A 20,364-nucleotide genomic window follows, 5' to 3' on the forward strand; every position below is an offset into this window, starting at 1 on the left:
ATCAGTATCCCTCATGTTTGCTTTGTCAAACAAGAAATAAGACAGTTGTCAAATAAGGATGTGGCTCCTGGTAATATTGTTCATTATTTAAAATGGACCTTTTTTTTTTTTTTTTTTTTTTTTTTTTTTTTGGTCATTTGCTTGACTTTTTGTTGGTGGAAAGAGATAGGAAGGAACTGTTTTAGTCATTTTAGAGGTAGCCTGAGGATAGGTCACTTTACCAATCAGGGACCAATCTTGATCAAAACTTTAGATCCACGTATTGATTTAGGTCATTGTCCCTCTTACCTGTTGCTTATTTCATTTTTTAAAATATGTTAATTGCCTCCACAGTATACTAGCAGTTAAAAACACTTCTAAAAACCCCAACTCATACTAAGTTCCTTCTATAAAAGAGACATCCTGAATGGTCTATTCTCCAGCCTCTTTTGTAAGGCTCTAGAAATAGAACTGCTGCCATAAAAGAAAGATCCTCCACACACACTTTATTAGGCTGCAAGGGTGGGTAGCCCTGGGTCATGTTACTTTCTAGGCCTTATTAAAGTTCCAAAGTTTTACTATTTCTGAGGCTAACTAGAGGTAGAAGTCAAGCAAAAAAAAACTAGAAGGAACAAGCTGTTGGTTAGCATAACAGATATCCAGTTCCTTTTTTATTCCATAAGACTTTATGGAACCTTAGAGCTCAACAGGACCTTAGAGATCATCTTATTCAAATCCTTCATTTTACAGATAAATTCACTTAAATCTAAATAACTTAAAAGTCTTAGCCAGAGTCACATAGCTAATTAATGATGTTGACATTACTAGAATCCATGTCTTCTGACATCCAGTATTCTTTCCACTATACCATGATGCCTCTAAGAGGTTCTTCAACTGAACTTAAAAGTAAAATTGATGATTGCATTTCAATATAATTGGATTCTCTTATTATCCCTATGTATTTCATTTTATGTTTTAAAAAACATTATTCTCAGGAAGGGGTCCTTAGGGTTCAGCAGACTGCCAAAGGTATCTGTGACACAAAACTAAGAGCCTCTCTTCTAGAATCTTTTAATTGTTAAGGACTTCAGGTTTTATATAGTATTGAACAATATCTTGAGCAAGAAATGAGTAAGAATTTGTATTATAAGACTGAGAATTCCAAATTTGTAATGAGGAAGACTTGGTTCAATTTTGACCTCTGATATTTAAATGTGTGGTAGTGACTCTGTCACATAATGTTTTTGATTCTCAGTTTGCTTAATTGTTTTAATAAAAAAAAAAAAAAAAAAAAAGAGGAAAGAAAGAAAGAGTGAGATACTTGAAGGTACTTCCCAGTTCTAAAGGGGTAACCCTAAGAAGTGATTTGTGAGTCCAGAATGCTGATTGCATTGGAGAGTGCTATCTTGTGCTTCTGGTTCTGGGTTTCTGGGAAGGAAAGGCTATTAGCCATCTCCTCCAGGTGAGCTTTGATCTGCAAGACAGATGACTGCCCTCAAGCAGTTCTTGCTAAATTCTTTTGCCAAAGGTACTTTGAGCTCTCACTCACTCAAGAAAAGTGAAAGGAGGGGGAGGGTTTTCAACTTTTTGTCCAGATTAGCTCCTTTCAAGAAGAAAAGTTTCCTTTGGGACTTGCTAATCCTCTCACCACCCTTGGTGTCCGGGATCATTCTCATTGCCTTGTGTTGGGACTTTGTTCTAGGGCAGCATTCCAGCTCTGGAAAGGCTGCTTGGCCCCCTGTTGCCCAGATCTTTTGGACTGCCTTTACTTGATTCAGTTGGGCAGGGTCAGACATGCCTTCTTTAGCCCAACTGGAGATGAATCCTCTGAACAGAAATTCCAACATTGCCTTAATACTCTGGATATAATCGGATTAGAGCCCCATAGTCCTAAACAATCCCCAGCTTTTACAGCTTTCCCTTCCCACACATCCTGCTACATAATTCTTTGGAAGACAAATGGGGCCGCATAGACACTGAGGCCTGGTTAGGAAGAAGCTATATCCAGAGAGATAGGCATTGAACAAGGAACACATCATTAGCAAGAACAGAGACCCTTAAGAGAACTAGGGAACCACTGGAGAGAGTAAAAATGGTAGCTGCTTAGTCAGTAATAAAGTTCCTAAGAGATTTTTATCTTTCTTTTCCTTCCAGCATCTATTACTACAAAAAAGAGGGGAGGGGACAGACTTAATCAAGAAGACTTGGGTTCAAGTCCTCCCCCCTCCTCCCCTGGGCAAGTCATTTCACTTATAAATGGTTCCTGGCCACTTTATTAAACTCTCATCAGAGTTGGTGCTCTGAATTGGTGGAAAGAGTTTCCAGACTTAATCCTCTCTATTCCTTCCCTCACTATTATTCTATTATTGTATTATTACTCTAATACACTCTGTTACTATATGCTTGGTTGTCAGATCCAAAGAGAAGAAATCTATCTCAGTGAATAAATCTAGAGTATCTTTATCCACCCTAAACCGAGGTCAGTACCTGGAATCTTTCACTGTTGGTGCCTGTCAACAAGCATGTGAATCTTGCTAAGTTGAATGATGCTGAATACCTAATTATATTTAGTATAGGAGATTGGTGCCACCTGAACCCTTTTTGCATGACACTGAATGTTTTATCCAGGAATCATTTCTTTTCCAGGTTATGTGGGATTGAACTTTGCTTTGCAATCAGATTTGCTAAGTAGTAGGAAATGTGACCCATTCTAGATACCAGGTGTTGTTGGTTGTGATAATGCTTTTGAATAGTATTAATATTATTATAATATTAATATTGTATTAATAGTGATATTAATATTCATAATAGTTCCTTGAATAAGAGCCACTTTCCCTTCAGAACCAATGGCATAATGCATCTATCTGTCTTTCTGGTTGACAACCATTTGGGCAGTGTTGCCATAAAGAATTGCCTTTCTAGCTCTCTGAACTTCTCTCTTAGCTGCCTCCTTCTGGGGGAGGTAGATGATAGCCCTTCTAAGGTGAGTGATTAAGACTGCTCTGGTTTTCCCCTTTATGTATCTGATAAATGTCTAAGTGACCAGGAAGCTGGATGATCACAATCTGGTTGGGAATCATTGATATACTAATTCGTGCCAGCTGATGCTATGTATATGGGATAAACTGAATAAGACGCTCATGGAAATACAGCCTTAAACCTTACTTAATTGTAACTTGAGACTACAATAAGTAGAACTATAACTAAAAAACCAGTTGCTGGTGTTCCTCCTCCCCTATTTCCCACCCTGTCTTATTAGTATTTAAGGCAATTTGTTCTTTTATTTCTGGGATAGATTTCTGATTAGGATGTTAGCCCAGATTTCCCCCAAACTATGGGAGAAAAGTTCAGACTAGGTGGTGGGGGCCTTCTGGCTATTTCATATCTACCTTTTTGCAGTTTTTACTTAGCATTCCTTTTTGTCAAATGGGAGATGCCCTTTCTCCAGAAATCATAATAAACTCCTTTTTTTGCTTTTTTTTTTTTTTTTTTTCCTTACTCTGAGAGTCTCTGATTGTTTTTGTGGTCGATACTGCCCCACACAGATGCTTTGAGGTCTATCTAAGAGGGAAAGAATTTTTTCCTGAAGTTTTCTTATTCTCTTTCTCCAGCGGCTTCATACACAGATAGCTCTGATGATGAAACTTCCCCACGGGACAAACAGCAGAAGAACTCCAAGGGTAGCAGTGACTTCTGTGTCAAGAACATCAAACAGGCAGAGTTTGGCCGACGAGAGATTGAGATAGCAGAGCAAGGTAAAGAAGGCAAACGCTTTCTAAACTCAATGCCTCGTCTACCTTTGACCTTCATCCAAACTATTACCTCAGTTATGTCTTAAGAGAACTAGTAGAGGTCAGAATGAAACTTAATACTAGTAGTGAAAGAGATCTGTGTTCAGAGAGTGCTTCTGGAAGAAGGTGAACATTTGTACTCAGAGGAATTTCTGTTCCTACTCCACTCCCACTCCTCCTACCCCCAGGAAGAAAGGAGGGGAAAACTGGAAGGAATTAGGACTCTGGAATATTTGTAAGCTCCTCATCTGAGGGACCCCCAGTTAAATAATACTTGACGCTTGTCATTCCCCTTCTCAAGAAACTTCAGTGGTTCCTTATTGTTTCCAGGATTTATTACAAGCTCAGTTCTAACATTAAAAGCTCTTCCCAGTATTGTTCCAGCCTCTCCTTTCAGACTGATTATTGTATTACCTGCCCTCCTGAGCTTTGTGCACAAGTTTGCTGCTCAGGACATTTCTCTTTGAGGCCTCTGTGTCTTTTCAGGTGCTCTCCCTCATGCCTGGAATGTCCTTTTTTCTCATTTCTGTCTCTTGGAAACTGTTAGCTCCATTTAAGGCTCAGCTCGAATCATTTCTTTCAAAAAGACTTTGCTCATTCTCCTTCCTCCAAAACCACTTAGTATTTATCTTAATTTGTTTATCTATGAACATGTCATATCCACTTAAGAAGAGGTAAGCTTCTTATCAGGACTGTCTCACTGTTTTTTAGTCACACACTGCTGAACACCACATCTGGGACATAATGCTTCATAAATGTTTGTTGATTAATTAAATCTTACCAAAGGCTCAAGTTTTTATATATTTTTTTCTTCTTCCTTTCAAAAGCCTTACTCTCTTATTGTGGTATGTCTTGATCCCTTCCAGAGATGCCAGCATTGATGGCTTTGAGGAAGAGAGCTCAGGGAGAAAAACCTTTGGCTGGAGCCAAGATTGTGGGCTGCACTCACATCACTGCTCAGACCGCGGTGAGTCTTTTTTCCTTTCATAAATAGGAGGTGATCTGTTGAAGGATGGAATGGAATCTTAGGGTTAGGAGAATAAGGTCATCTGTGGAGCTATATATCTCCATACATTTTCAATATCACCAAAATGTTGTCTAGACAAAGTTTTCTTAATCTTTCTCATGTCAGGACCCTTTTGGTAGTCTAATGAAGTCTGTGGAAGCCTGAAAAATGGCTTTCTCAGAATAATGTATTTAAATATATAAAATAAAATACTTAAGATTAAAAAGGAAACCAGTTACATTGGAATACAGTTATGAAAATATTTTAAATTTCTTTTTAGCTTTTAATTTTCAAAATATATGCATAGTTTTCTTTTTTTTATTATTATTATAGCTTTTTATATACAAAACATATGCATGGGTAATTTTTCAACATTGACCCTTGCAAAAACTTGTTTCAACTTTTCCCCTCCTTCCCTTCACCCCGTCCCCTAGATGGCAGGTAGTCCCATACATGTTAAATGTGTTAAAGTATATGTTAAATACAATATATGTATACATATTTATACAGTTACCTTGTTGTACAAGAAAGATCGGATTTAGAAAGAAGGTAAAAATAACCTGAGAAGAAAAAACAAAAATGCAAGCTGACAATAACAGAAAGAATGGAAATGCTATGTTGTGGTCCATACTCATTTTCCAGCGTTCTTTCTCTCCGGTGTAGCTGGTTCTGTTCATTACTGATCAATTAGAACTGATTTGTATCCTTTCATTGTTGAAGAGAGCCACTTCCATCAGAATTGATCATCATGTAGTATTGTTGTTGAAGCGTATAATGATCTCCTGGTTCTGCTCATTTCACTTAGCATCAGTTCATGTAAGTCTCTCCAAGCCTCTCTGTATTCATCCTGCTGATCATTTCTTGTGGAATAATAATATTCCATAACATTCATATGCCACAATTTATTCACATTGACCAAATGAACGGCATCCCTTCAATTTCCAGTTTCTAGCCACTATAACAAGGGCTGCCACAAACATTTTTGCACATACATTCCCTTCTTTAAGATCTCTTTGGGATAGAAGCCCAGTAGTAACAATCTTTATGAAAATACTAACAAATGAATTTGGGTAGAATTCCAGGGACTGTATCTAGCATTCCCCGAACTATGTGGGGATAAAAAAAAGTCTCTCTCTCCTTCCTGGTTTCTTCTCCTTTCTCTCTCACTTTAAGCCCTCATTCTTGATACCTCTTGATTATAGCCATTCAGATAAATTGTAATTCTATTAATTTTTCCAAATTGGTTCATACTGCTTTTGTGGATATATCTCATACTCTCACACAGAAAGCTGAGGGTCTTCTAGCAACAAGAGCCAGTGGAGGAATTTAGAATGCTTTATAATGAACACTTTTATTTCTGGTAAACAAGTCAATGCTAGCAACCTCTCTCCTTGGCTGTTTGCTTTTGGAGCCATCCTCAATGACCCTCTATTTCTTTGTCCTCTTAATGTAGGTACTCATGGAGACATTGAGTGCTTTAGGGGCTCAGTGTCGATGGGCTGCCTGCAACATCTACTCTACCCTCAATGAAGTGGCTGCTGCCCTTGCAGAAAGTGGTAGGAAAATGCCTGTTCACTGTGCTTTATACAAAGTGGGACCTGGGAGAAGAGGCTGAGGGAGATAATGATTATCTATCTGTTTAATATAAGTGCTTAATGCGAGTCTGCCAGAACCTTACTAGCTATAGGATTCTTTTCTCCAGGTGGCATGAGTACCAGATATGGATTTTTTTCCCCTAATCTTCTGTTTTTGCTTCTCTCCTATCATTTATAATGAAGTTGATATGTTACTATACAGTCATCTAATGTGTAACCGTTATTGAAGATTGGTTTATGCTATATTATTAGTTACTGTAATATTGAATCAGATATTTTGACATGTTATTATTTGGACATTTATGATTTTGTCTTTAAATATATGTTTTCTCTTTAAAGGAAAATATTATGGATTCCTTCCTCAGAAAGAGAGGTAGACTGGAAAGTCAACCACCAAAATAGTACATTCCTATTTTCCTATAAATAATTTACCCTCATTTAAAAGTCAGTATTTCTGCCTCACCAATTAAGAGATCAACCTGGAAAATGAATATTTGATCATAACTTTTTTTTTTGATCTCTGCCCCTGGAAGACTAGGAAAATGAAGTAAATCTAGGCTCTTAGATTTATTTCTGACCTTTGCCCTCAATTGCTGATACCCTGGGGTTTTAGTGCCTGGGAGCATGATAGAAGTGAACTTTGGAAACTCTTCCAAAACCTGACCCTTTCTTTTGCCCTCACTAATAACTGTAGTACTTTATTCCTTCTATCACTTAGAGGCTTTTGGCAGAGTGCAAAGAGTCCTGAATTTGGGAATTGGGGCATCATTCTGATCCCAGCTTTCTGCTCATCTGGCCTGCTTGCCAGATCAGTGCTCTAGACCTTGGCCTCTTCCTCTATAAAATGAGGGGTTTGACTTTATTATCTGTAAAGTCTCTTCTAGTTTAAAGTTCTCTTGTGTTAGTATAGCCCAACTGTATTCACAACACCAGATAAGGACTCTGTTGATTGTGTAAAATTGAATTAGATGAAAATACCTACATTTAAATAATTTACAGTCTAGTGTGTGAGATAATTTAATATCCAAATAACTAATATGATAAATGTTGTGATGTGTGGTAAATATCCTTTAACAAAAAGTATAATTAAGTTACCAATGAAGTCCAGAGAAGTTAGTGCTTGTAGCTATGTGATTGGGAAGGAATTATGGGTGACCCCTTGAGCTGGGCCTTCACTGGAGGATGAATGTTTAAGTATAGAGGTGGATGGGGAACAGTCTGGACAAAGGGAAAGGGAACCCCAGGCATGTTTGTGGGGTCAGTACAGCGTGGAGGGAGGAGGAGGGACTTGCTGCTGATTTGTTTCTTTGCTGCACCATTTAGCATTAGAGGAAAACCTGGCTCTATGCTTTTGGATTCCCTTGCTCTCTAGGCATATGAAAGCAGAAAGTACCTCGAGAGACAGGAAGTCACCGAGCAGAACTGAAAGAAGTGGCCAGAGAGTAAAGACTAGGACCAGGGGCTCCATCTGTGGGCAGGGGGTGGCCAGGGCTATTAGGACCTTCTGCCTCTACTTTAGGTTCCTCCCAAGCCTTCAGTGGTATCTCTTTGTCCTTTCCCCACAGGATTCCCTGTCTTTGCGTGGAAAGGAGAATCAGAAGATGACTTCTGGTGGTGCATTGACCGCTGTGTGAATGTAGAGGGGTGGCAGCCCAACATGGTGGGTCAGATCCCAGGATCGGCAGGGGTGGGCTGACCAGCAGCTGTGTGGGGCTCAAAGCATGGCCTTAGGCAGGAACCAGACACAGCGCCAAGCCTCTGCAAGGAAGGCCTGGGTTCTTTCAGATAGGCTAGTCGTTTGTGGTTTCCTTTTCTTAAGAGTTTTTTAGAAAAGCTGGGGGACAATTAGGTGGTATTATAAATGGAGAGCTGGATCTGGAGTCCAAATCCAGTTGTGTAACCCTGGGCTAAGTTACTTAATCTCTATTTGCCTCAGTTTCTGCTTCTGTAAAATGGATCTTATTAGCACCAGTCTCCTAGGCTTATTGAGAGAATCACAAGAGAAGGAAATTGGAAAGTGCATAGCACAGTGTCTGGTACATAGTAAGCACTATTTCAGCATTAACTATCATTACTATTATTGTCAGTGACAGTTTACCTGAATTTTTTCCAGGAATTTTAGGGAATATTCTATAGTTGGATTCTTCTAATGTAGAGTTTTACAAAAACCTCAAGTGCCTTGATTAATATTGATGAAAGGATTTTTCAAATAAAAGATGACAAGAGAAATTGATTATTTGTTTGAGGGTATTTATATTAATCAATGGCATTAAAAGTCTTCCCAAATTTCCGACATTCCATATTACAAAAGTGGATAGTGAAACAGCTTCCCCAAAAGACCTGATCATTATAAGCCCTCCCTCTATAGGTCCTAGAGAAACTTCTGTGTAAAACATTCAAGATATTTTCTTTTCACTCTTCAACATTCACCACCACCACCACTATAAAAGTAACCTGACTGTTCTGCCTAAAGAAAATTAAAGACTTAGAGATGAATGGCACATTTGGATGCTGACTAAGAGAGACAAAGGTGTATAAAGACAGTCATTGGTTATTTTTTACAGCACTCCTGCATACCACTGAGAGGAAAGATTAATGAATTAACTCAGAAACCCCTAAATTTCTGAACCTAATCATTGTTTGCAACCAAAAGGGAAGGGCAGATAAGAATTTACACAGCACCATTTTAGAAATATTATCTCATTTGATCCCCACAACAGCTCTGGGAGGTAGGTGCTATTATTATTATTCCCATTTTAACTGACCATATACTAATAGGGAAGTTAGCAGTGGTGGGAAAGAATGTGAAAAATAAAAGTAAAGGGATTTTTCCAGAGGAAAAAAGCCATAATTCTAACCACCAATCAAGGGGAAGCACAAGTTTATACCAGAATGTTTTTTAACTATATAAAATTCCTGTGGTTAATTGAAAAAAAATAAGATAATGTCAGGGAAAGCTCCAAGAAAGTGTGGTCTTACATCTGATGCTTTGAGCTCTATCAAGGTCCAGTGTTGTTGTTGTTGTTGTTTTGGTTTCTACCATTCTGGAGATTTCTAAAGAGTGATTACAAATATTTTTATAACCAAAATAATATATTCAGTTCTCATTGGTTATATTCATTAATGATTAAGGAAGGCAGCTACCTTCTGTGAACCCAAGGAAATATGAAAATTGGAGGGAAAAGGTAGGAATCTGTAATCCAGTGTTTCCATTTGTTTCACTATTCTCAACAGTAATAGGAAAGTTTTGTTAGTGTTTTGTCAAATACAGAATAACAAAACTTTAACATTTAAAAAAAATTAATTAAACTACATCTATATAATTCCCCTCATCTATTGGCATGTTAAGTTTGTCAGGAAAAAAAAGAATTAATATTTGCCTCATTTTACCTATTCTTATGTTCACCAACCATCTTTTTAGCAATAAATTTTACAGTTTTCTCAGAAATTGAAATCAAACTCAACTAGCCTATCTTTTTTTCAGAAATTCAGAATATTTATTCTTGTATTCTCTATATACTTTCAATTATCACTGACATTGATACAATCACATTGCTCACTTCTTCTAATGCCCAAATGATATAAACTTTTTAAATTCAGCTAAGTGCTTTCATTGTAGATCCTGACGTATCTTGCATGTCAACTCCTAATTAGTCATTTTGACCTAACCTTTTTGAGTGCAAGAAATTTATTATTTGGACTTTTGACTTGGTCTTGATGTATAGAGAATGCCATATGGGAAGGTCATTTTGTTGTGAGAAATATAACTCTAACCCATTATACCATTTATAAATTCATTCTAGTGTACTCATTAGAGATTTTTTTTTTGCAAATTTTTAGCATTGACTGCAAACTATTGATTACACATATTTAGGATGATTTTTGTAATAAACCTGAAGAATTGAAAAGTCAATTAGTAAATAAATCAGGTTCTAGAATGAGACCCAGAGGAGCAAGTGTAACTATAAGCTTATCAGCAAATTGAAATACTATTCAATAATTATATTAAAGTATTACAGTTATTATTACAGTTATTATTTTTGCAGATCCTGGATGATGGAGGAGACCTAACCCATTGGATTTATAAGAAGTATCCCAACATGTTTAAGAAAATCAAGGGTATAGTAGAAGAGAGTGTTACAGGAGTTCACAGGTAAGAAGCATCATGGAAACATTTGCTTTATCTAGCCTAGATTCATCATTTTTTTAACCAACATAGTGTACTATAATGGAAAGAATATTGTAGGTTAGAATACCGTAGTTCAAGTCCTAGATCTCTCATATGTGTTTGTAACTTCAGGCAAATTTGTGAATTTCAGTAAGCTAGTTTCCTCATTGAAAAAATAAGAGTACTTACCTTACAAGATTATTTTGAAGAAAGTACTTTGTAAGTCATAATGACATAAATATAAGCTCTCCTTCCCATGCTGGAAATTGTAGCATAATTTGATTGTAATAAGTTTTTATTTTTATTTTACCCTTAGAACCACATTGGTCAAGCTAATCTTTCCCTCTAAACTGGTCCTCTCTTCCTAATTTCCTATTATTGTTAAGAGCACTGTTATCTCCCAGTTACCCAGGTTGCAAGCTGTGTCATCCTCAAGTCCTCACTTGCACTCTCCCCCCTTGTATCCATATGGATTGTCAGATCTTACTATACCTACCTTCTCTCTGCTTATATAGTCATGCCCCAGGTACAGATCCTTATCTCCTCAAGTCCGCCAAAATGGTTTTTATAAAGTGCAGGTCTAACCATGTCACCCTTTACTCAGCAAATGCCAGTAGTGGTTCCTCATGACCATCAAGATCAAATGAAAAGTGCTCTCTTCTGCATCAGAAGCCTTTCCAACATGGCCTCTTGCTTCTTTCCTTATACATTGTAATCAGGCTTTTGACCTTTTAGCTGATCCTTACACACATCATTTTCTCTTGAATCCAATACCTTTTCACTAACTGTTCCTGAAACCTGGAATGCTGTTCCTCCTCACATCCCACTATCCACTTTCCTGATTTCCTTCAAGACTGCTCAAACCCTACCTGTTGCAAGAGCCATTTCCAGGCCGTTTCCCTATTTTATACTCTTCCTTCTGAGATAATTTTCTATTTAAGCTTCTTGTATCTAATAGTATAATTATATATTGCATATTGTCTTCTTAAGGGCAGGGATTGTGTTTTTGCCTTTCTTTTTGTCCTCACTACTTAGCACTGTGCCTGGCACACTGTAAGCATTGAATAAATGCTCACTGACTGACTGACTATTCAGACTCCTGTTTTTAGATTTGATGATATAAATCAGAAAAAGAGAAAACCATTCTCACTGTTCCCATTTGATAGAACATTTTCTTCCTTGAGCTTCTTTTCACAATTATTGGTTGACTTTGTATTATATTTCTAGAAAATACCATTACAGTGTGTTTCAGTCATTTGGTGCTGAAGTTTGAGGAATGCAACCATTATTGGCCCAATTTTACAGATAATATTCCAAGAAGTAAAGTAACTTGCCTGTAGGTGCCTTGCTAAGGTTTGAGGCCAGAATAAAACCCCCCTTAATAAGTTAGGAGTCAGAGCTCCTGTTTGCTATTCCTCAAAAGACCACTAACACTTGGAGTGACATTGGGGTCTCTTCTGCTCATTGTATTTCAGTTGTAAAGTGCAGACTCTGAAACAAAAGCTGTAAAGCAATAACTTTAAAATGGTACCACAGCTTATCAAAAAAGTCCCACTTTTTAGAGCCTGTAAAAGTCAAAGTCACTCCATGCTAGTAAAAAGGACAGTATGATCCTAGGGATGATATATTGTTTTGGCATTGGAAATCTTTATTCTTTTTGATTCATTTTGTTATCTTGAATAAGTTTCTTGTTCCCTTTGGTCTTCTGGTTATGAATTCCTCATTCATTAAATGTTTTTTATAAAACTGTATCAGATACTTGAGGCACATACACAAATGAATAAGACATCTTCCCTGTCCATGAGGAGTGGTGGTGTGGAATATTGCAAGGAGAGAGCAATAAAATACAGCAAAAAGGCCCAAAGTGGGACTCCCTCAGAACTGAGCCCAATGCAGTGTTTGTCTCAGTAGCTCACATTCTTCTCTCTCCCTCTCCCTCACAGGCTCTACCAGTTATCCAAGGCTGGGAAGCTGTGTGTGCCAGCCATGAATGTCAATGATTCAGTCACCAAACAGAAGTTTGACAATCTCTACTGCTGTCGGGAGTCCATTCTTGATGGGTATGTCACAAACATCTCTAGGGAATGCTTCGGTTGGCCAGTAGTGGCTCTGAGCTCTTTTTCTGGACAAATGCTATGGGTGAAGGTCGGATTAGGCTCTGGGATTGTAAGTATTTTGTGCCTAGCATTTAATAACTAAGATTTGTGATTACAAAAGTTATGTGTTATTTAGAAAAATGAATAGTTCATTCATTGCTCAGTGGTTGGCGCTCCCATCTTCTGTGAAGTCAGTGACTGAAACCAGTCTGAGGAAGCAATCTTTTTGCTAGAAATCTGTAATAGCAAGTGCTTCTAGCTCTTAATGATCATATAACAGTTATCTGTAGCTATCTGACAACTTTCACTGGATGCATAGTAATTTTCAGTGGCAATTATAAAGTATTATGACTTTCTAGCCTTAGCTATATCTATAGCAGCAGCAGCCAAGATGTTGGGATCAAAGAAAAATCAAATTGCCACCTACAAACTCTTTTTTAAAGAGGGAGAAATAGTACTAGCCAAGAACAATGTCCATATGCCAAAGTCTCCCTGAGTTGGCAGAGGAGAGAGAATGTGTCCAACTTCCATGTTGTAAAGACCATGTAGTCCTGGATGTTTCCTGGCTCTGAGATTTTTATCAGTCTGCATAGAGATAGTTGTATTAATACTTTATCAGTAAGGGAGGGCAGTATCTTTAGAATATTTTCACCTGACCCTTGAGATTGTGTCTGCTGTGCTTTGGAGAAATTGTTTTGGCTTGAGCAACCTGCCTGATTTACATGGGATAAAGGTGACGGGGACATATACAGATCAAATGGTACTCTCCCTGATGTTGAGTCAACAACAGAATTCAATTTAGAGCTTTTTTGGTTATGGATATAGTCAGCATCTCTAATTAAAACTATAGATTTCTTCATATTGAATAAAATTTGGGGGAAATAAAGTATTAGAATGACAAAGGCTGAACATCCAGAAGAACTCGTATAGATACTGTTATGACTTCTTTTTTCCTTCTTTTCTTACACCTTCTTCCTGACTCTCTCACCTAAATTTAGCAAAGAAGTTTAGTAATGCCCTCTATGAAGCTTTTAAATTGTTACTTAGTGGTGTTTGATTTAGAAAATTGTTTTGCCAGATAGTTTCCAACATATCTGTGTTGGGACGTCACACAGGTGGTGGAAAAGGGAAGAATGGACAAATGGACTGCATACCCAATAAGCAAGCATCTACCAAGGTTTCTTTACCTTCCAGACTCAGCAGTGAGTTCTGAAAATTTAGTTACATAGAGCTTAAGGGTGACATGTTGCTTCAGAATGTTTCTGGCAGTGTGATTATTGAATACCAATGCTATTATGTAGTCGTCATCACTTTCTGTTTGCTTGTATTGATCAAATTAATTGAGAGATTGCAGAGCGCAAGGTTAAGGCTTATAGACTGCTCAATGGTCATAGCTGTAGTTTAGATGGTTAGTAGACAAATTTACCTGTCACACACTTAGTAGAGAACATTTTGCTGCCAAAAAGGGAAGTTTTTCTAAAGAAAATTCGTACAGATAATGAAAAGATAAGGCAAAGGAGTTGTGTGCTCCAGGGTACAGCCCAAGTGAGAAGAAAGAACTTTAAGGCCTAGGGCTATACATTGGCTGTGGACTCCATGAAAGGAAGCCTATGTGACTGACTTTGTATCCAAAGTATTCCAGAAATGGTCCCCTTTAACATGGTCAAAGGATGCCAGTGCCCAGTGACAGCTGAGGTTTTGGAACATTTAAGTTTCATTAGGGAGTATGTGTGAGGATTTAATTTTCATAGCTGAAAAGAGGCCTGAAGTGGTTTTTCAGTTAAAAAGTAAACCATGAATTGGGTACTTATAGAGGGCCCAAGGATAAGCTAAGCTAGGGAAAAGTTCAGGAAGAAGCACTCACCCAGCAGGTGAGCTGGGAAGTTCTTCCTGACCATAGTCTTGGCTGCCTTTTCCTCTGACCTTGAGACATTAACTCTTTAAGATCACAAGGCCTGAACTGAACAAGCAAAGTCTATTGGGAGCTGAGTGCCAGTCACTCTCCCAAGATCCCAGTGGTATTATTTCTCCTATTTCACCTTTTAGTGCTTTTGGGGGGTTCTGCAGTGGGATCACCAATATCTGAGTGAGAAAGGTTTGACATTTCTTGTAGTTTAAAAGACTCAGAGAAATAAGCTCATCAGTGTGTGATTTTTAAATTTTGTTTGCTGATTAATACTAAGAACCACCATGTTCTTTTACATGAATACTGTCACAGACCAACTAATTTCTCTTTATTAGGAATACCAGTTCTTATCCTGTACACTTAATTAATGTCCACAATATACAGGGTATTTATGTTGAATACTGTAGCATAAAGGCATGACTTCTCCCCTTTCCCATTATCAAATGAGATTATTTGTACATACAGTGCTTAGCATAGTAGGTACTATATAAAAGCTTATTTGTTTCCTTCCCTCATTGAGAAAGCAAGAAAAACAAAGCACTGTCAAATGTGCATTGGTAAGCAAAACAAATTTCTACATTGGCCATGTTTAAAAAATAAGTCTCTATTTATACCCTGAATTCATTGCCTTTCTGTCAGGAGGAAGATAGAGTATGGTATCATTAGTCTTTTGAAATTGGATTTGATCATTGAATTGATCAGAGTTCTCAAATCTCTCAAAGTGGTTTGTCTTTACATTGTTATTAATTGTACAAATTATTCTCCTGGTTCTACTCACTTCACTCTGCATCAGTTTATGTAAGTTTTCCCTGGTTTCCTCTGATATAATCCTCTTCATCATTTGAAACCTCAGATATATTTTTAAAGGGACACCTCTCTCTGAGACTTTAAATATTTTTTTTCTGGAGGTGTTCAAAACTTGATTTCCTTTCTGAATTTTACAAAGAAGAACTACAGTGCAAATTGAGATGATGCCGTCTGGCATAAAGGGACAAATAAGGTAGGCAGCAAGTTGTTTTAATACCTAATTGGTTTTTTTTTCCCTTCCCCAGGCTTAAAAGGACAACAGACATGATGTTTGGTGGGAAGCAAGTGGTAGTCTGTGGCTATGGAGAGGTAACGTTTAGTCTTTCACAGAACTGGTGATTTAAATGTTTTCATCTAAACACTTGTCTTGATCGCACACATTAAGGAAGGTCTAGATATGCGTCAGAGAATTCCTCCATTCTTTAACTCTGGAATGTTACTTTGAAGGCCCATTTAATTAGAACACAGTTTGTCATTTTTTCCTCTTTTCAATTTACCATCTTCTCTCATCTTGATTTTCTGACTTGTTCTTGTCCCACTGTTTGTGATGTTCTTTTAGCTTGTGTTTTGAATGCAGTTCGTGAGTGTGGGTGTTTTTGTATATATGAATGTGTGAGGCAAGAGGCTGCAGAGGTGTTTCTGAAGCAGCATTCATTTCTTTGTTTTCTTTTTCCTCCCCCAAGCATGGATCTTTTCAGTGACATTCCTAGGGGTGGTCGTAGAGGGCTTCCAGCATCTTGCCAAGATTTTGAGAAATTACCTCTGCGAGTGATTTTCTTTTCACTTCTCTGTAGGTGGGGAAGGGGTGCTGTGCCGCCCTGAAGGCCATGGGTTCCATAGTGTATGTGACTGAGATTGACCCCATCTGTGCTCTGCAGGCCTGGTAAGCATTGAGAAGGAGCTATATGTTCTTCTTGACACCTCTCATCTTTTCTCCCTTCCCCTTAAGTCACATGGCTTTGATCTAACTAGGATCAAGAAAGAAATTTTCTTTAGTAGCCATGTTTCTTAGTCCCTGACAGCTTCTGACAAGAACTAGCAACCTTTAAGGTGACACGTGCTGCTTCTTCACCAAGTTTCTCCAAGAATGTGCCTGCTTTCCACCATAAATGAGTTCATTGGTATGAAAATGTGGCCCAGATTTATGGATGAATTGTATTTATTATTTTACATTTGTTTTAATTCATGAGTTTTGTAATGTTATTTTTTCTTTTTCCCTTATTGCTAAATAAATGGTTATATTTAAGAGTGAAAGCTTAAAAAAAAAAAAAAAAAGATGACGTGGCATTTCCCAGGCTAATCTGTTCAACCATATGATGATTGTAGCATTGAAAGTCTAAGCTAAAATTTAGAATTCCTGTAGAAATAGAACAGAGAAGAGATTACTCAGACCTAGGACATAAAAAGCCATTTTCCTTCTCATGTTCAGTCCTAGCTTTTTGAGCAAATTGCTTTCTTGTCCTGCTATGTATATTTGTTTTTAAAATAATTTTATTTAATTTTTATAAAGATCTACATTTTCTCCCTCCCAGCTTTTTAGCCTCTTTCCAATTGAGGCAAAACAAAAACAAAAACAAACAAAACAACCCATGCTACAAACATGTGTGTGTAATCAAGCAAAGCAAATTCTTGCATTGTCTATATCCCCCCACACCCCACCCCCGCAAAAAAAGCCTCAGTCTGCACTCAGTCCATCAGCTCTTTAACAAAGTATAGGTAGCATATTTTATCATGAAACCTCTGAAATTGTGGTTGGTCATTATATTGGTCAGAGTTTCAAAGTCTTTAAAATTTGTCTTTACGGTGTTCTTATCTAAGTGGAGGCATCTAGGGCAGATGAATAGTCTGTAAACCATTTTGATTACTATAAGTCAAGGCTCAGCCATATGACAGGATTTACTATTTATATTACTATAACATGAATTATAGCACCACAGCACACTGAAATACAATGAAGATCAGTATCTGACTACCACCCTAATTCTTGAAATTCTTGAAACTGATTCTTGGTTCCTGGCTATTTGGAGACCTTTTTTTTAAATGCTATATATACTGAGAAGATATTATTCTCAGTATTAGGAATAATTCAAGTATATCAAGAAGACCAAGTAGGGAGATTTGGCATTAATTTTTAAGTTGCTGTGCAACTCTTTTCTCTTTCCATTCCTGTCCCCTTGGATTAAGTTTGGGTTTTATCTCTACAGCATGGACGGATTTCGACTTGTGAAACTGAATGAGGTCATCCGGCAGGTGGACATTGTCATCACTTGTACAGGTAGGATTGTGACAACAGAAATGGATGAGGTAAAGTAGCATATCAGGAATCAAAAACAGTGAAACTTAATAAAAATATTCTAGGCAAACTAAAAAATACATGTCAAAGATAAGAGTCTCCCAGAATCAGTATCTTATTAATTTTCTAGCCTCCCTGGAGGGTATAATCCAAGGTGTGGCTCTGGTAAAAACTGACCCTATAGTACTTCAGTTTAGACAGTCTCAGAAAGAGAAGTACATTCAGGTGCTTTTTTAGAGTTCATGAAAGTATTTCTTTGAGTGATAACCCCATTAAAGGAGAAGGATCTTTTTGTATATACAGAATTTAAACCTGCACCCCTTGTTTTGCACCCCCACTTCATTTATCTCCAACATCGCCATAGAGTTCTTTCTCAATTAGCTCCAGTGATAGAGGCAAACAGTATATTAAAGCACTTACTCTAAAATAGGAAAAGTTGTGTTCAAATCCCAACAGTTTACAACGTCTATGAATTTAAGGCAAGGCATTGGATGTCCCTGGATCTCACGTTCCCCAGCTTTAAAGCAAGAGACAGACCCTTTGAGGTCCCTTCCAATTCCACATCAATGACCCTTCCAACAAAGCAGAGTTGTTCATAGTGGGGAGAGAAAGGAGCTAATCCAATTGGCTCCCAAACCCCTCCAAAAAAAAAATGAATTTTAAGTTTTGGAAGGAAGACAAAAGAAGAGCAGTCCTCATTTTCTTTGATTTAATCCCTGTAACTTCTTCCTTGTATTAAAACTACATGACATAAAAATACTGACAGTTTCATGCATGACTCAGTAGATCTTTGAAATTCCAACTTGGAGGGAACACCCCAAATATTTAAAAAATTAGCTGTGTCTTTGTAGCTTCAGAGAAAGCTAGAAGAGGAGAAGAGATAAGGGGAAGTTGTGCCTGCTTCATGCATCTTACTCATTGTCTAAATTTCTTTTTAAGGTAATAAGAATGTGGTGACAAGAGAGCACTTAGATCGCATGAAGAACAGCTGCATCGTTTGTAACATGGGACATTCCAATACTGAGATTGATGTGGTAAGATACATACAAGTCCCCGTCAGCTTCTTTTCTGCTCGTAGGAGCTGCTACAGAGGATACTGAAAACCTGAGAGAAGGGAGAGACAAAGGTCATTGTGCATCCTTACTGGGGATCACCTGACTGGCTCTCCTACAGTGAGTTTTTTTCCCCAAGCTTGTGCTTTTTGATGTTACAAGGTTTCTTCCCAACTTAAATATTCACATGGGAGCCTTTTCCCATCACATGCTTGAGACTTGTGTTTCCACTCCTATAGATGTAGATCTTGGAAAGTACTTGATTATTTTAGCTCTTTGACCTTTTCAGTCTCCCTTTAGACATTTTCTCTTTATTATATTAACTAGGCCTCTGGGTATTTATAATTATGATGGTGATATTTTCTGCATTGTATTTTCATCAGACTTGGAAAATGCCTCATTCTGATCCTTTTTCTTCACTATTTATCTTAATTATGTTTACTCAGACATAGCACCAGATCTCACTGTGTTATTAATAATAGTGAATTAGAAGACGTTACATACTTATTTCCAAATTTATTAGAATCAGTGGATGTGTAACTTTCACTCTGGCTTTAAATTCTCTTTTCATATTCCTTCCACAGTTGTATTTCTCTGTAGGAATTATTGATGTATTGAGAATCCTCCTTAACTGTTAGATAATATCTTTTTTATTCAGGCTGCTTTGTATAACTCTCTTAGCTGGAAAAAACATTTTTCTAAGCCCCTACTTCTGTCTCTGGGGTTAGTACAGTTCCACTGTACTCTCCCATCATGTTCCAATTATTAATTTAGTTGGTTTGATTTTCTTGGTAGTTACTTTTGTGTGCCACATAATTTCTTTGCTGAAAGGTCAGATCATTAAATTAAAAAACTTTCTCTTCCCCCTGGCCACCAGTCCCACGAAACACATAAAACTATATATACCAAATCATCCCTTAATTCCTTCTTAAATCATTCTAGTTAGCTCTTCCTCAGATGAGAAGATCCCAAAAGGAAGGAGTATCTTACCCTGAATCCTGTTAGGAAATTAGGTGAGGAGAAAGGAATTCTGTGAAACCCTGACTCTTAGTAACTGTGTGACCATGTCTCAGCCTCAGTTTTCTATATTGTAAAGTACCAGTAAGTCTACCCATATTATCTACTTTATGAGATTTTTTGAAAAATCAAATTAGATAATGGACGTAAAGTGCTTTTCATACTATTTATATAACACCTATTATCATAGCATAAGACTACCTTGGAAATATCCAGAGTCTTTAACTAGATCATAGGTTTCTTTCAGGATTCTTTCCAATACACGCTTTTGATACAACTTTACTCTGCTGGAAGTTTTCTTTGTGCTTAGCTTATTAAGGTTTCCACCAAACTGGGGGGAAAACAAAGAACATCCAACCAGACATAGTTTTCCTCCCCAAACCCAAACTAGAATGTAAACAGCTTTTTAGAATAAAAGATAGGAGATAAGTACCTGCTGGTTTTGAGGATGCTTTGAGGCTATCAGCATCTCAACAATAAATAAGTAGAAACATACAAGCTTCCATGTTTTGTGTCTTCCCAGTAATTGACTTACAAGGGAAATTCCTTAAGTTCTGAACATGTTTTTAGGGACATGACGACATTTTTGTCAGACTTATATTTTATGCAAATATTTTATGCAAATTCACAGAACTTTGTACCATTTAGGAATTA

The 20,364-nt window shown here is 37.4% G+C and overlaps 1 protein-coding gene across 8 annotated transcripts in view; it reads left to right on the plus strand.

Annotated features, from left to right (window-relative positions):
• AHCYL2 (adenosylhomocysteinase like 2) overlaps positions 1 to 20,364 on the plus strand; it is a 143,743-nt gene that overhangs the window by 111,499 nt on the left and 11,880 nt on the right. For all 8 annotated transcript variants that reach the window (XM_031939036.1, XM_031939037.1, XM_031939038.1 and 5 more), the window contains exons 3-12: positions 3,591 to 3,734; positions 4,637 to 4,737; positions 6,230 to 6,332; positions 7,937 to 8,031; positions 10,418 to 10,524; positions 12,483 to 12,599; positions 15,594 to 15,657; positions 16,143 to 16,231; positions 17,553 to 17,623; positions 18,581 to 18,675. In XM_031939036.1, the coding sequence (XP_031794896.1) occupies positions 3,591 to 3,734; positions 4,637 to 4,737; positions 6,230 to 6,332; positions 7,937 to 8,031; positions 10,418 to 10,524; positions 12,483 to 12,599; positions 15,594 to 15,657; positions 16,143 to 16,231; positions 17,553 to 17,623; positions 18,581 to 18,675 (986 nt within the window). The remainder of the gene's footprint in view (positions 1 to 3,590; positions 3,735 to 4,636; positions 4,738 to 6,229; positions 6,333 to 7,936; positions 8,032 to 10,417; positions 10,525 to 12,482; positions 12,600 to 15,593; positions 15,658 to 16,142; positions 16,232 to 17,552; positions 17,624 to 18,580; positions 18,676 to 20,364) is intronic.

Source organism: Sarcophilus harrisii, chromosome 5, assembly GCF_902635505.1.
Source record: "Sarcophilus harrisii chromosome 5, mSarHar1.11, whole genome shotgun sequence".
NCBI lineage: Eukaryota > Metazoa > Chordata > Mammalia > Dasyuromorphia > Dasyuridae > Sarcophilus > Sarcophilus harrisii.